A 15,484-nucleotide genomic window follows, 5' to 3' on the forward strand; every position below is an offset into this window, starting at 1 on the left:
TCTACACTGAATCTTCATCATTTATGAAACCCTAAAAGTCTTTAACCTTTATTCTTCACTGAGGCATGAATATATTAATGAACTTCTTTCAGTGACCTATAAACAGACTTCCAGCCTTCTTCTAATCTTCTGATTTTTTGTATTTGCCTTATCTTCATTCTTCCTTATTTCTTGGGTAGTCATAGTATTATTAACATGTCCTGTTCTAGTGTTATTATCATGTTGAGTTATCACGTAACTGTTCATACAGCTACGCAGTCTCACCAATATTAACAGTCAAATCAAAGGACAACAGGTTGAGATAACTGAAGCTGACATGAACTTGGCATTGAACATTCCAACTGACAAGGTAGTAGGGATCCTGACTCAGGATGAGCTGTATGACTTTCTAGACTTCATCAACTACTCTGATAAGATTAACTTGGCCAGCTTGAACAAGAAAAATCTGATAAGGGAGTGGTCTTTTTTGTTTAATTCTGCGATAAAAGCTTTCACATGCAGGAAATTAGGATTTGACAACATTTCTAGTGTTGTTCAGAAGCTGGTCTACTCAATGACTCACAACAAATAGATTAATATAGGACACTACATTTTGGAGGAACTGAGCACCAGGCTCATCATGCCATTCACTGCAAGAGGTAAAGAAATTTTCCTTCCCAGATTCATAATGCCTGCTTTAAATCAAAAAGTGAATGACATACATATGCTTGAAGGTGTAGATAGGTCACTAATAGGCAACTATAAGCAAGTGTCCAAAATTCTATTTGCATCACTTACTACTAAAAATAAGGTACAGGTGGGTCTTAAGTTAACACCTTTCATGATTGAAAGATTTAAGAACTATCCTTACCCTATGCCTGGCATGAGAACCAGTGTGAGTCAAGCTAGTGCAACAATGATTCCCGAGCCTGTGGAAGCACAAACACAGGCACACCCACAGGAACCTACCCATGCTGAGCCTACTTCTTCAAAACCATTAGCAATTAGGAAACCAACCACTTCATCCTCTCAAAAGGATGAATTGAGTAAAAGAAGATAAATGAGATAACCCTTATAGTTATGAATGAGAGCGGTGAGGAACAAATGCACCTGAGTCACCCTTGGTCAGAAAAATAAAGAAGGCTAAGAAAACTGAGTTGACCACTCAAACCACCTCTGTATCCTCCCAAAAGGATGCAGTTATACAAATGGGGCCAAAACAGATTCTAGAAACATCCTCGCAACATGGTGTTTCTATCGAAAAGAGCATTCTCCCCAATGCATCTTGTACAGAGTCTGCACAATCAATACTTGTACAAATCCAAGTGTCTGGTAGGAGAAATAAGGATGGCACACACAAGGAGAGCACATCCCTTGAAACTCCCTCATCCATTTAGGGGGAGTTTCTGAAAGAGATATGTCCTAAGTCCAATCATGTATGAGGATTTAGGAATAACTTTTATATAATCTGTTTTGATTTCATTGATATTAATAAAAGGCTTGTTTTGTTTTTATTGCGGGCTCTATCTATTTAAATGTTTAAATAAGATATACCACAGTTTAGAGTAAAGCTTTTTATGGATTGTGATGAGATCATAATAATGAGACCTAAAAGATGATAACTCTAAACTTAAATAGTTCCTGGTCGTAGGATTACTAACTGGTAATTAATAATCTGTAAAGATCGGTACATACTATGTTTGCTTCATTATGAAGGATGTCTGTTCTCATAGACATTTGTGTGGTGACACTATAGCTAGTATGTAGGTGCTTATTATAGAATAAGTTCACTGAACATGACTCACACAGCTGAACAACTGATGGAGTTCACTCACGTGTCAGCAGTTGTTCACATAGTGATAGTTGTACAAGTATCCTTAGACTTGAGGTCATCATAGTCATCTTGTGTACACTGAACTATGCTTTGGTTTAGTTCTTAGTCTCAAGGGACAATTATAAGGGCTCTATTGGGTAAAGGAATTTGTACACGAAGATAGTGTATGATCAATAAAGGATCTACCCCTTCCAGTGTAGGAAGAGAATGTTCAATGCTGATCCACTTATGTTAGTTCAGGAATCTCTGGCCAGAGTTAATGAAATTAGAAATGAGTTTCTAATTTACATTAAATAGAACTAAGCATAGTGAATGGGAAAGCAAGTGATTAAATAAGATAGGCTTGACACAAGTTCCATGCCTTGTATTTAATCATGACATTGCAGGGTAGAAGGAATTAATTGTACGGTAACTACTCACTGAATAGGTTCTTGGTATTCTAAGCAGTGAATTCGTATTATCCGGATAGTCGCGATATGCTGAGAAGTATCCCTCACGATGTAGAATAAATATGATTAATTAATTAATCATATTTAATGAATTAGAGAATTTATATAAATAATGATAAAATAGTTTTATTATTATTTATTTCTGCTACCGGCTTAATATTGAACCTACAGGGTCACACCATGAAAGAGAATGATTTAATGGTGGAGGAATTAATTAATAATGGCTGATAATTATTTATTTATGAAATAAATAATTAATTGGAAAATTTAATAATTGATTAAATGAGATTTAATTGATTATAAATTAATTAAGAAAAGGTTCTTAATATTATTAATTAAGAATTTAGTTTTTAGAAATTAAATCAAGTGAGAGAATTATTTCTACAGAGTTTAGAAAAAGGATTAATAGTTAAAAGGTGTTTTAATTATTAGTGAGAATAATAAAGGGTTAATAATAATAATATTTTATGAGAAAATTTTCAGCTGAAAATTTTGTCTATAAATATACTATTATTAACCCTATTTTTGCCTCAACCAAAAAGATTTACAAAATCCTAATTCTCTCCATCTCCTCCTCCTTCATTACATCGTTTTCTTGGTGGATACCGGTGGAGTGCTTCACACTTGAGGAGCAGCTGCTAAGGATCTCCGTTCATCGTTCTTGGATCGTTATTAAAGACCTCCATATTTCCATTAACGTAAAGCTTCTTAAGGTAAACATACTGAACTATGAATTAAATATTATTTTTCGCATGGATCCTGCGGAAAGTTTCGGTTTTTTTTTTAAGATTACATTTACGTTTTCGCTGCGTTTATGTGCTAAAAACCCTTCAATGGCATCAGAGCTACTTGCGAAAAGTTTTTAATTCGTTTATGTGTTTAACTGTTTTCGATATATGAGTATGTACGTGATTCGCCATGATTTAATGTTGATATAATATGCTTATATATGTATGGTTTTGAATATATGATATTCATGTGAGTTGTATAATCATAAGATGATTATGTAATCTGTATATATACTGATATATATATGATTTATGTTTGTTCTAATTATGAGAATCATATTAGATACGGATTCTGAATTGGCTGCTGCAGATTTGCTGAAATATGGGTCTGGTGTCCGATTTACGCAAACGAATACCCTATTCCATAGGTAAACGCTATCAACGACTCATCTGTAAGGCGTTTGACATCGTTTACTGCCCGTAAACAGTGATTCTTGTTTTTCTGATTTGATTCTGATTTTTCTGATTTTTATCATATTTTCTTTTTATGATTAGATCATGGATAATATGATATGTTAAGATCAGATTATGTTTTTTAACATGCTTTTATGTGTTGTATGAGCATGGTGGATGGTTATGGCCTTTCGACCTTAGTGTAATTGTTTTGGTTTTGGTTTTAAATACGACTTGCATGTCGTCAATCTTTGTAATCATAAATCTCGAATGTAACTCGAGTTATTCTTGTAAGTTCATTAGATTAGTTTTACTTTCAATCATGTAATGTAATTGAAGACTCAAGAAGGCTATCCAATGGAGGTGATACAAAGAAAAAGACGAGGCATACAAGAAGACTTATGTAATAAGTAGTTGTATATATTTCCATCACCATATTAGATTGACCTTGATCTTTATCATGAGCTTGATAAAGATCACATAGGATGAGGCCATAACCAAACATATTTACTTTATTGCACTTTACATTTACTTGTTTATTTAATTTTATATATGAGATATATGCCTATGTTTACCATGCGATGATAGATTTGGGTGAACTTAAATCAATATAAGGCGTGCTCTAGAAAATCTAGAATAGGAATCGTTTCTTGCCTTAACAATAAATATAATGAATACGATCATGAGATTCTTGTGTTTATGAAACACGTAATTGAATATGAATTTTCAATATTGAGAGAAAGGATGATTCTGTCAACAACATATTTCTATCTGTAAGAAAGGGTTATTAAGTGACGCCTCTTGACAATGCTCCACCCGATCTGGGAATCATCTGATTATCGATTATTGATTTGAAATATTTAATTTAAAAGGAAGAATCTCTTTATAATATGATTATGATTGTAACGTAATATAATCCCTCTATAATTAAATAATATCAAGTAGTAATTGGCCAATGAAACAACGGGCTTGTGTCGGTCATAGCCTTCCAACATGGTAGAAAGTGGTTCTTATTTTTAAATTATTGTCGTTTCGTGCTACAGCCGAGGGCTTTGATTTCGAAATAAGAAATACTTGTCTATTACATAGAGATGTGTACATTATATTAGAATCTAAAGGTCGGTACGTGCTACAACCGTGGGCCGTTGGAGACTGATTCAATTGTACGAAATGTTGGGTTAGACTTGACTTAGAATATTGAGTTTGTCGTGCCACAGCCGTGACTCAATTATTCAAGAGGCTAAACTTATATTAGGGAATAACATAAGATGTAATTGACAAAAGTTGTCTGCCTATTTAACATCACATGACGTTTCATGCCACAGTCGAGGTTGTGTGATGGAATGTAGGATCCCTATTCCCACTAGCATTATGAATGCTTAATTTTCACTTAGGGGGTTGAAAAAATTAGATAAACTAGTGGGAGACACTTATGAATAAAGATCCGATTCATATAGTATTTTGAAATGAAATTGAATATTTGCTAAGTGTTGTTATGTGTTTATCATTTACAGATTTACTATATTCGTCATGTCTTCTGCACTATCACTCTGGAGCATACTAGATGCTCACAAGTTGACTGGTCCTAATTTATCTGTTTGTTTTCACTGTAACAAGTTGGGGCACTGGTAGAGGAACTGCAAGGTTTACCTTGCAGAATTGAAGAAGAAGAAGGGTAGTAAGACTACCGCTTCTGATTCAGGCATGTTCATGATCGAAGTTAATATGTCACTAGGTCAAATTTCTACTTGGGTATTAGATACCGCCTGTGGTTCTCATATTTGCAATTCGTTGCAAGGACTAAAGGGAAGTAGGACTCTTGAAAAAGATGAGGTGATTCTACGTATGGGCAATGGAGCAAGGGTTGCGGCCATATCTGTAGGATCATTTAGTTTACATATGCCTACGGGCAAGACTATTATTTTGAATAATTGTTATTATGTTCCCTCTATTGTGAGGAATATTGTTTCTATTCCTATGTTGGATGTGGATGGTTTTTCATTTATTATTAAGAATAATGAATGTTCTATCCTTAGAGATAATGTTCTTTTTAGATGTGACATTTTAAATAATGGTTTGTATGTATGTGACGTAGAGCATGATTTACTTCAGATTGAACAAACTAATAAAAGAAAACGAGATGATGAAAATCTGACCTATTTATGGCACTGTAGGCTAGGTCATATTAGTGAAAATAGACCGCGGACATTGCATAAGGAAGGGTTACTTTACCCCTTTGATTTTGAATCATATCTTACATACGAGTCTTGTCTATTGGGTAAAATGACCAAATCTCCATTTAGTGGACATGGAGAGAGGGCTGCAGATTTGCTATGATTGGTACACACAGATGTATGTGGACTAATGTCTACACAAGCCATGGGTGGATTTTCGTACTTCATTACTTTCATAGATGATAGATCTAGATTCAGATATGTGTATTTGATGAAACACAAGTCTGAAGCCTTTGAAAAGTTCAAAGAATATAAACATGAAGTGCAAAAATAAACCAAACACAGTATTATAACTCTTCGATCAGATCGAGGTGGTGAATACTTGAATGGAGAGTTTCTAGATTATCTCAAAGAAAATGGTATAGTCTCCCAGTGGACTCCTCCATATACTCCACAGTTAAATGGGGTATCTGAAAGGAGAAATCGAACTTTGTTAGACATGGTTCGGTCCATGAAGAGTTATGCTAATCTTCTAGTATTCCTATGGGGTTATGCATTGGAAACCTCAGCATATTTACTGAATAAGGTGCCTTCCAAATCTGTTCCTCAAACACCATATGTGATATGGAAAGAAAGGAAACCGAGTCTTAAACACGTTAAGATTTGGGGATGTCCAGCTTATGTCAAGAAAGTTGACCCAGATAAGCTGGAATCTCGATCCGTAAAATGTAATTTTGTGGGATATCCTAAAGAGACTTCGGGGTATTACTTTTACACCGATCATCGGGTGTTTGTATCCAGACATGCTACCTTCTTGGAAAAGGAGTTTATCCTTGAAGGAAATAGTGGGAGTAAAATTGAACTTGATGAAGTTCAAGAAGCACAAACTACTACGGATCAAGTGGAAACACCTGTTCAGACTGAACAACCTTCTGTGGAATAGCCCATTCGTAGGACAGGGAGAGTGTCTCACCAACCTGAGAGGTATTATGGCCTTATCATTGAGAAAGACAATGAGTTGTCAATCATTGATGATGACAACCCTGTGACCTATAATGAGGCTATGAGTAGTGTTGTCTCAGAGAAATGGCATAGTGCCATAAAATCCGAAATGGAATCTATGTATACCAACCAAGTATGGACCCTGGTTCAGGCGCCTGAAGGTGTTAAGCCTATTGGGTGCAAGTGGGAATACAAAAGAAAGATTGGAGCAGATGGCCAGGTGGAGACCTATAAGGCCAGGCTCGTGGTAAAAGGATTCAAACAAAGGCAAGGGATTGACTTTGATGAAACTTTTTCGCCTGTAACCCTGTTAAAATCAATTCGGATTTTGCTTGCGATTGCTGCTTACTACGACTATGAGATCTGGCAAATGGACGTGAAAATGGCCTTCCTCAATGGGGAACTTGAGGAGGAAGTGTATATGACACAGCGAGAGGGTTTTCTTTCCAAGGAAAATGAACACCTAGTGTGTAAGCTGCTGCGAACCATATATGGTTTAAGGCAAGCTTCTCGTAGATGGAACATCCGTTTTGATGAGACAACCAAAGAGTTTGGTTTTATCAAAAACATAGATGAACCATGTGTCTAAAAGAAGGTTAGTGGGAGCGCGGTAACATTTCTTGTATTGTATGTGGATGACATACTTCTTATCGGAAATGATATACCGATGCTACAATCAGTCAAAGTATGGCTATAAAAGAACTTCACCATGAAGGACTTGGGAGAAGCATCCTACATTCTCGGTATGAAGATCTATAGAGATAGATCTAGAAGAATGATAGGTCTTACCCAGGGTACATACATCCAGAAAGTGCTTAAAAGGTTTAGCATGGAAAACTCCAAAAGAGGTCTCATACCGATGAGCCATGGAATGTCCCTTTCCGAAAAAATGACTCCTAAGACACCTGAGGAAAGAGAGCGTATGAGTAAGATTCCTTATGCTTAAGCAATAGGATCTATCATGTACGCGATGTTGTGTGCAAGGCCTGATGTTGCTTATTCAATTAGTGTGACGAGCAGATATCAGTCCAATCCAGGTGAAGACCACTGGAAAGCAGTGAAAAACATCCTTAAGTACTTGTGAAGGACCCAGGACATTTGTTGTTTTTTGTGGTGAATTTGAGTTGAAAATAGAGGGTTATACTGACTCTAATTTTCAATCAGAAAGTGATAGCAAATCCATGTCAGGGTACGTGTTTACTCTGAATGGTGGTGCAATTCAGATTGTTGAAAGAGGAGATGTTAACGTCGAGAGAGTTGACACACATAACAACGTAGCAGACCCACTCACAAAGCCACTTTCTCAGAGTCACTTTGATCGTCATAAAGACAAGATGGGTATTAGATACGAGAGTGATTGGCTTTAGTAGAAGTGGGAGATTGAAAGGGATATGTCCTAAGTCCAATCATGTATGAGGATTTAGGAATAACTTTTATATAATCTGTTTTGATTTCATTGATATTAATAAAAGGCTTGTTTTATTTTTATTGCGGGCTCTATCTATTTAAATGTTTAAATAAGATATACCACAGTTTAGAGTAAAGCTTTTTATGGATTGTGATGAGATCATAATAATGAGACCTAAAAGATGATAACTCTAAACTTAAATAGTTCCTGGTCGTAGGATTACTAACTGGTAATTAATAATCCGCAAAGATCGGTACATACTATGCTTGCTTCATTATGAAGGATGTCTGTTCTCATAGACATTTGTGTGGTGACACTATAGCTAGTATGTAGGTGCTTATTATAGAATAAGTTCACTGAACATGACTCACACAGCTGAACAACTGATGGAGTTCACTCACATGTCAGCAGTTGTTCACATAGTGATAGTTGTACAAGTATCCTTAGACTTGAGGTCATCGTAGTCATCTTGTGTACACTGAACTATGCTTTGGTTTAGTTCTTAGTCTCAAGGGACAATTATAAGGGCTCTACTGGGTAAAGGAATTTGTACACGAAGATAGTGTATGATCAATAAAGGATCTACCCCTTCCAGTGTAGGAAGAAAATGTTCAATGCTGATCCACTTATGTTAGTTCAGGAATCTCTGGCCAGAGTGAATGAAATTAGAAATGAGTTTCTAATTTACATTAAATAGAACTAAGCATAGTGAATGGGAAAGCAAGTGATTAAATAAGATAGGCTTGACACAAGTTCCATGCCTTGTATTTAATCGTGACATTGCAGGGTAGAAGGAATTAATTGTACGGTAACTACTCACTGAATAGGTTCTTGGTATTCTAAGCAGTGAATTCGTATTATCCGGATAGTCGCGATATGCTGAGAAGTATCCCTCACGATGTAGAATAAATATGATTAATTAATTAATCATATTTAATGAATTAGAGAATTTATATAAATAATGATAAAATAGTTTTATTATTATTTATTTCTACTACCGGCTTAATATTGAAGCTACAGGGTCACACCATAAAAGAGAATGATTTAATGGTAGAGGAATTAATTAATAATGGCTGATAATTATTTATTTATGAAATAAATAATTAATTGGCAAATTTAATAATTGATTAAATGAGATTTAATTGATTATAAATTAATTAAGAAAAGGTTCTTAATATTATTAATTAAGAATTTAATTTTTGGAAATTAAATCAAGTGAGAGAATTATTTCTAAAGAGTTTAGAAAAAGGATTAATAATTAAAAGGTGTTTTAATTATTAGTGAGAATAATAAAGGGTTAATAATAATAATATTTTATGGGAAAATTTTCAGCTGAAAATTTTGCCTATAAATATACTATTATAAACCCTATTTTTTCCTCAACCAAAAAGATTTACAAAACCCTAATTCTCTCCATCTCCTCCTCCTTCATTACATCGTTTTCTTGGTGGATACCGGTGGAGTGCTTCACACTTGAGGAGCAGCTGCTAAGGATCTCCGTTCATCATTCTTGGATCGCTATTAAAGACCTCCATCTTTCCATTAACGTAAAGTTTCTTAAGGTAAACATACTGAACTACGAATTAAATATTATTTTTCGCATGGATCCTGCGGAGGGTTTCAGTTTTTTTTTTAAGATTAAATTTACGTTTTCGCTGCGTTTATGTGCTAAAAACCCTTCAGTTTCTAACACTCAATCCTGAGCTTCACAATTTTATATCTAATATTTCCTCTTCCTATACTGAAACACTTGAATCAAATCCTCAAGTGTTGCCCCAATCAAGTGACTTGGTTCAAGAAACCTTGCTCACCACCCAGAAATCACAATTAGTTGGTGAGATGCTACATGCTGGGGTAGACCTTGATGACACCAACACAAATATGGGGGATTCATCAGTTATTGAAGACCCCATTGAGATCACAAATGCACCTTCATGTGTAAATCAGTCTTCACAGACTGTTAGGTTTGAGGGTAGGACTCATGAGGGGGAGCTATCTAAATCCGCTCCAATTCAATTGGAGGTTCCTATTCCAGGAACAACTCCCCTCAGAACCTTAGCACAAATTGCTTTAGCAGTTGATGCTAGGAGTACAATTGCCAATAATCCTTTCATAGAGGAGGAAAGAATAACACATTCAAGTGACAGTGTGGTGCAAGACACACAAGGGTTTGAGACTGGTGCACATGACAATAATCAAGTCAAATCCCCCCAATTCAATTGGAGCTTCCCACTACATGTGAGGAACAACAACTTGTCATAACCACAGTACCTACTGTGAGTTAAACTGTGACTTCTGTCACAGGTGGTTATGATCCAACTCCACAACCCCCAACCTCTCAATCTCAACAACTACACCTCATCTCCAACTGGCTACAATAAGCTGCATCTCAATCAAATCTTGAAAATTTCATGGTGGGTCAGCTAGCAGGACTTGCACAAATCTCTCAGCAACTCTTAATCTCAGATATGTCTAACCAGGATTACCAAGCCATAATGCTCTTCTATCAAACAGATGTCCAAGTGCAACAAGACAAAATTGTTAATGAAGCTGAACAGGATGGCAACTGTGATGCTTGGTTGAACAAGGACTACATTCTGAAGATGGAGGGTATTTTAGCTAAGTTCAGGGAAGATTATTTAACTATTTTGGGAAGCAATGTTAAAGCCCTGACTCCTGGTGAAGTTTATGATGCAATCGATGAAGTTTAAAAGACTCAACTCAAAGCTTTTCATCTCTTTGAAAAAGCACTAGAACTCAAGTTGGTTAGTCATGAAGACAAAATAAGGAAACTAGTAAAAGAAAAGATGGATGAGATCATACCTTCAGAATTCAAGATCACCTCAAAGTTAAAACATTTTTTTGATCAAATGGCAAGGATGGATCTACCTTCTATTCAAAAAGATGTCAAAAATCTCAGACGGTCTTTCATTGCTCTTCATGAAGTGGTCCAATAAAAAACCACCAATTCAAATGACACAAAGATCAAACTGAACCAGCTTTACCAGACTAGATATGAACCTTCTGCATTGCTTATGGATGGTATCAAACAGGTTGTGGAAGCAACTTATGGCTCTTCTATATCTACAAGCTCTCTTCCACCTGTCTCTACATCTACAAATCTTCAAATCCAGTCTCTCCAACAACAAGTCTCTAACTTGCAGTGTTCAAATGACTCCATCACAGCACAAGTGCATGCTCTCATCTCATTGGTGCAGAGTCAACAGACAAATATTCAAACCTTGGTAGACTCCCACAAGCACCTACAAATGTAAAATATTGTTGCTTTGGGAGCTATCATGGGCAAGCTTAACATTCCTCTGTCTGCACTTCCGGAAGTCGTGAGGCCTGAAATTCCTACTGCCTTCTTATGCCTGCCAACATGACTAAGGGGGAGATAGAGACTATGTTGTTAAGTTCATCATCTACTCAAACTATCCAAGCTGCTGAAAACAACAAAATTCAAGAAGTTGATATTGTAATGAAGAGGCTTATTAGAGCATCTGAGGTGTAATATCCGGGATATATCGTGTAATTATTTTTGCTAATAAATAATTATTATATATGTTCAGTATCTATTCTGTGAATTAATTGTTAATTGTTACCTGTGTTGGATATTTAAAAATAATATTAATTGAGTATTTTAATTTTTTTATGTCCAAAATAAAATATAAATAATTGTCGTATCTTCCTAATTGTTTTTATGTGGATTTATGAATTTATAAAAATTATATGAAATTTATAAAATCTTTTTCCGGGTATTTAAAATCTATTTTATAAAAACGGGAACCAACCGACGTCATCTGTTTTTACGTTTTTAGAACCCGAAACTCTTCCGAGAACTCCTTCCTAACCTAATTGCAATATTCCGAGCATTTTCCATGTTTTGACTTTTTCGATCCGGCGTACGGTTTGTCCTGTGCGGGTTCCGGCGTAACATTTTCGATACAGTATTCATTTCGGTAAATCAATAAAACTCGTATTTTCGATAAACGGGAGCTTTTTATTAAACTATCACAATTATCACCTCGTAATACGTGTAACCAGGCGCTAAGACCAAGACCGCGGTATAAATTGTGCTGATTTGGATAATTATCCCGAAAACCAATACTGTTTGGATCAGTTTTCATAAATAAACGTACCGTTTTATATCCGGAATGATCCAACGGGATACTATTTTTCCGTAAATATAAATAGCCTTTTCCTGTATTTTATTTCGTCTCAAAATCATTTGCAGACAGTTAATTATATAATTTTCCAGAGAAAAACCTTATATTCATATAACCTTCCAAGAATCAAACAGCAAAACGAAGGTGTTATTGATCTCTGTTTTCAAAGCTCGAGTACTCAATCCAAAGGTCTTGAGGTGTTCTATCAGATTCTGTGTTCCAAATCACTGCAGAAATCAAGGTTTATTTTCTGAAAATTCATTTATTTTCGAATTATTTTTATTAAAAATATGAATTTTTGTTCGGATGATTGTTTGTACGATTTAATGATTGCATGTTGTAGAGCTTGTTTTCCTGATGATTTTCATATGTCATACGTCTGATTTGGAGTTCAATAACATGCTCAAAAGTGGGTTTAATTTTCAAATTTTGAAATTAGGGTTTATAACCCGTATGAATGTTCTTAATTGAAATTTGGGGGTTTCTTATTTCGGGATAGATAGATGTTGTGGTATAGTGGGTTGTGTTCTCTGTGAAATTTGCAATCTAGTCGTACAAGTTTCACAAATCAACGAGGTCTGTAGAGAAGGGAGTTGTCATTTGAAGTTTACGTCGAGTTCGCCGGAAACCTGCGAACTTCTCGGCCAAATTCCGGCCAACTCAGGGACTGTTAGGTAGATTTGATGGCATGGTTATGTTCCTGGTGATTTGTAGATGTGATCTGGAGGTGGTGGTGGCCTGAGCATCTCTGGATCGTCTTCTCCGGCGAGACAGGGCATTTTCCGGCGACCCCCCTGTAAAATTCCAGTTTGGTACCTGGACTTTTGGGGACGATGCAGTTTGGTCCCTGAAGTTTCCAGAGTTTGCAAATTTAGGATTCCTGTTTTAAAAATATTCAAAAATCATATTTGCTATTTATTTTTATTATAAAAATTCGTTTTTAATTTCTGAAAATTCTAAAAATTATTATTTTAATTCCAAAAATTATTTTTAATTCAAAAATAAATCTGAATTAATTAGTTAATTAATTTCAGTTAATTTTTAATTGATTAATTGGTCAATTAATTTGGAAATTAATTGATTAATTGACTTAATTAATTATTAATTGATTTTAATTAATTATTTAATTAGATTTGATTATTTAAAAATAATTTAAAAATTCCGAAAAATAGTTTGGAGCTTTAAAATATTATTTAAAATTGTTTTTAAGGCTCGATAATTATTACAAAATTGTTTCGAAGCCAGAATTGGCCAACCGAACCCTGTTTATTTCTCCAAAATTGATCCAACGACCCGTTTTAATTCTGAAAAATATTTTAAAAATTATTTTAAGTACCCGAAAGCTTGTTTATGACCCGAGACTTCTTTATAAATGATATATCATTGATCATGTGACGTGTTATGTGTTATATGTGACTTGTTGGTTGACTATCGTTCTGTGTATTCGATGTTTACTTGTTTATTGCCTAACTTTCCATCCGTTAATCGGATTTGGGTGAAACGAAGGGTAGATAGAAGTATGTGTTGAATAGAATCGTATGAGTTAAATATTAATAGATGCTTATGATATGTGAGTAGAAGAGGCAAGACGTAAGAAAGGGAAACAGGTAGTTGAGGAGAAAGACGGTTGAGATTGGAAGCGAGTGCAGTGTAGTAAGCTAATACCAGGAAAGTGTTCTGAACTTTCTCGAGATATTATAGTGATTGATAGTCCTGTTTTATATTACAAGTGCTTTGAAGCACTGAACCCTAACCATGATTCCAGTTATTGATCTTGAGCCGTAAACCTGATTCTTTCTAGACCATTGCTTGTTGTATACCCAAATACGAACCACAAATATGCGATACTACTTCATAAATACATACAAACTAAATACCAAACACTGAATCGAATTACCTACATACTCAAACCATTGTATCTTATGCTTTGAAAGACCAAATCCTTGAAACCCTGAAACGTTGATCCTTTTGTTATCCAATTCTTTCATTACCTAGCATCCAAGCTTTGAAAATGCCATATTAATCCTTATGAAGATTGAACCCTTTCATTATTGAACATTCAATGTTGTTAATGTTTTTGTTCATTGCTTTACATTGTTATTCTATTATTATGTTAGAATTGGATTGTTTTTATAAAATTGTGGACCAGATTCGTGGTCAGACCATATAATGGTCAAGTTAGGCCAATGTGTGCCTTGGATCCAGTAGTTAGAGCAGTGATGTGTGCTTTGCTCGGGGTTAGTGCGTGACTGATCAGCAGCCTAACCTTGGTTTTTAAAATGAAAATATAATATCCAATTCTAAATCATAATACATTGTTCACCTGATATCATAACCATATTCACCGGATGATCATTATTCTCAGTTTTATCATTATGACTTGCTGAGCTAGTTAGCTCATTTGTGCGATGTTGTTTATGTTCTTTTCCAGTTAAAAAGGAACCAGTTGGTAGTGAGGATCCCCAGTCCAGCGCGAGAGCTAGGGGTACAGGTTGATCAAGTTGAGCTAGTAGGCTTCTTTTGGGATAATTTAAGTTTGTAAAAGATTGTAATAATGTTTAATACTCAGTTCTGAATTTGAATAGTTGGGATTTGAACGGTTTGTAATATAAGTAGATGTGTTTGGCTTGTGTGCATACTTTAACCTGTTGCGGTCCGTGGTAGTTGTTAAGTAGGGTCACTGCATATTATTATTATCTTTATTATTGTTATAAGCAGGTTATAAATAAGGTGTGTGTGTGGACCCCAAACTTCTGACCCGGGTTTGGAGGGCGCCACATGAGGGACTTAGTCTGGGCAGGGAATTTGATGAATTGCTCAAGGCTCTCAGGGCTTCTTTTAAAAACAATTTCTTTACCTACAAAAAGGCCTTGTACAGGACAATAAACTCCATAAGGATGGTCTTAGTGACTAAGGACAATTTTCAGGAGAAAAAAATTATGATAAACATAAATGATTCAGGGGTAGACAGGTATATACATGTGTCCCTTAATTATCTTATCACTGGAAGGGCATCTAAGTTGGACATCCTGATAAACAAAGTCAAGATGGTGATTCCTGAAGACACTCAATTGCTAACTAAATTGAAAAATGCTCAAGTGGTTGCATTTTCTGAAGCATATCTGTAACCAAGAAAAGGAGTGGTATACATCTGTCCCACTATCAAACACTGCAAATACTTTCAGATTCCTAAGCAATGTGTCATGGCCAACAAAAGGCTAATCATGATTCTGGAGACTGAGTTGAAAGCCAAGAAAAATAAGACTGTTGAAGATGAAAAGATGATTA

The 15,484-nt window shown here is 35.3% G+C and overlaps 1 protein-coding gene across 1 annotated transcript in view; it reads left to right on the forward strand.

The window, feature by feature from the left end:
• LOC141686106 (uncharacterized) overlaps window positions 1-10,408 on the forward strand; it is a 110,116-nt gene extending 99,708 nt beyond the window's left edge. Inside the window, exon 3 of the mRNA XM_074491163.1 lies at window positions 10,332-10,408. Within this exon, the coding sequence (XP_074347264.1) occupies window positions 10,332-10,408 (77 nt within the window). The remainder of the gene's footprint in view (window positions 1-10,331) is intronic.
• The last annotated feature ends 5,076 nt before the right edge of the window (window positions 10,409-15,484 follow it).

Source organism: Apium graveolens, chromosome 9 (assembly GCF_009905375.1).
Source record: "Apium graveolens cultivar Ventura chromosome 9, ASM990537v1, whole genome shotgun sequence".
Classification (NCBI taxonomy): Eukaryota; Viridiplantae; Streptophyta; class Magnoliopsida; order Apiales; family Apiaceae; genus Apium; species Apium graveolens.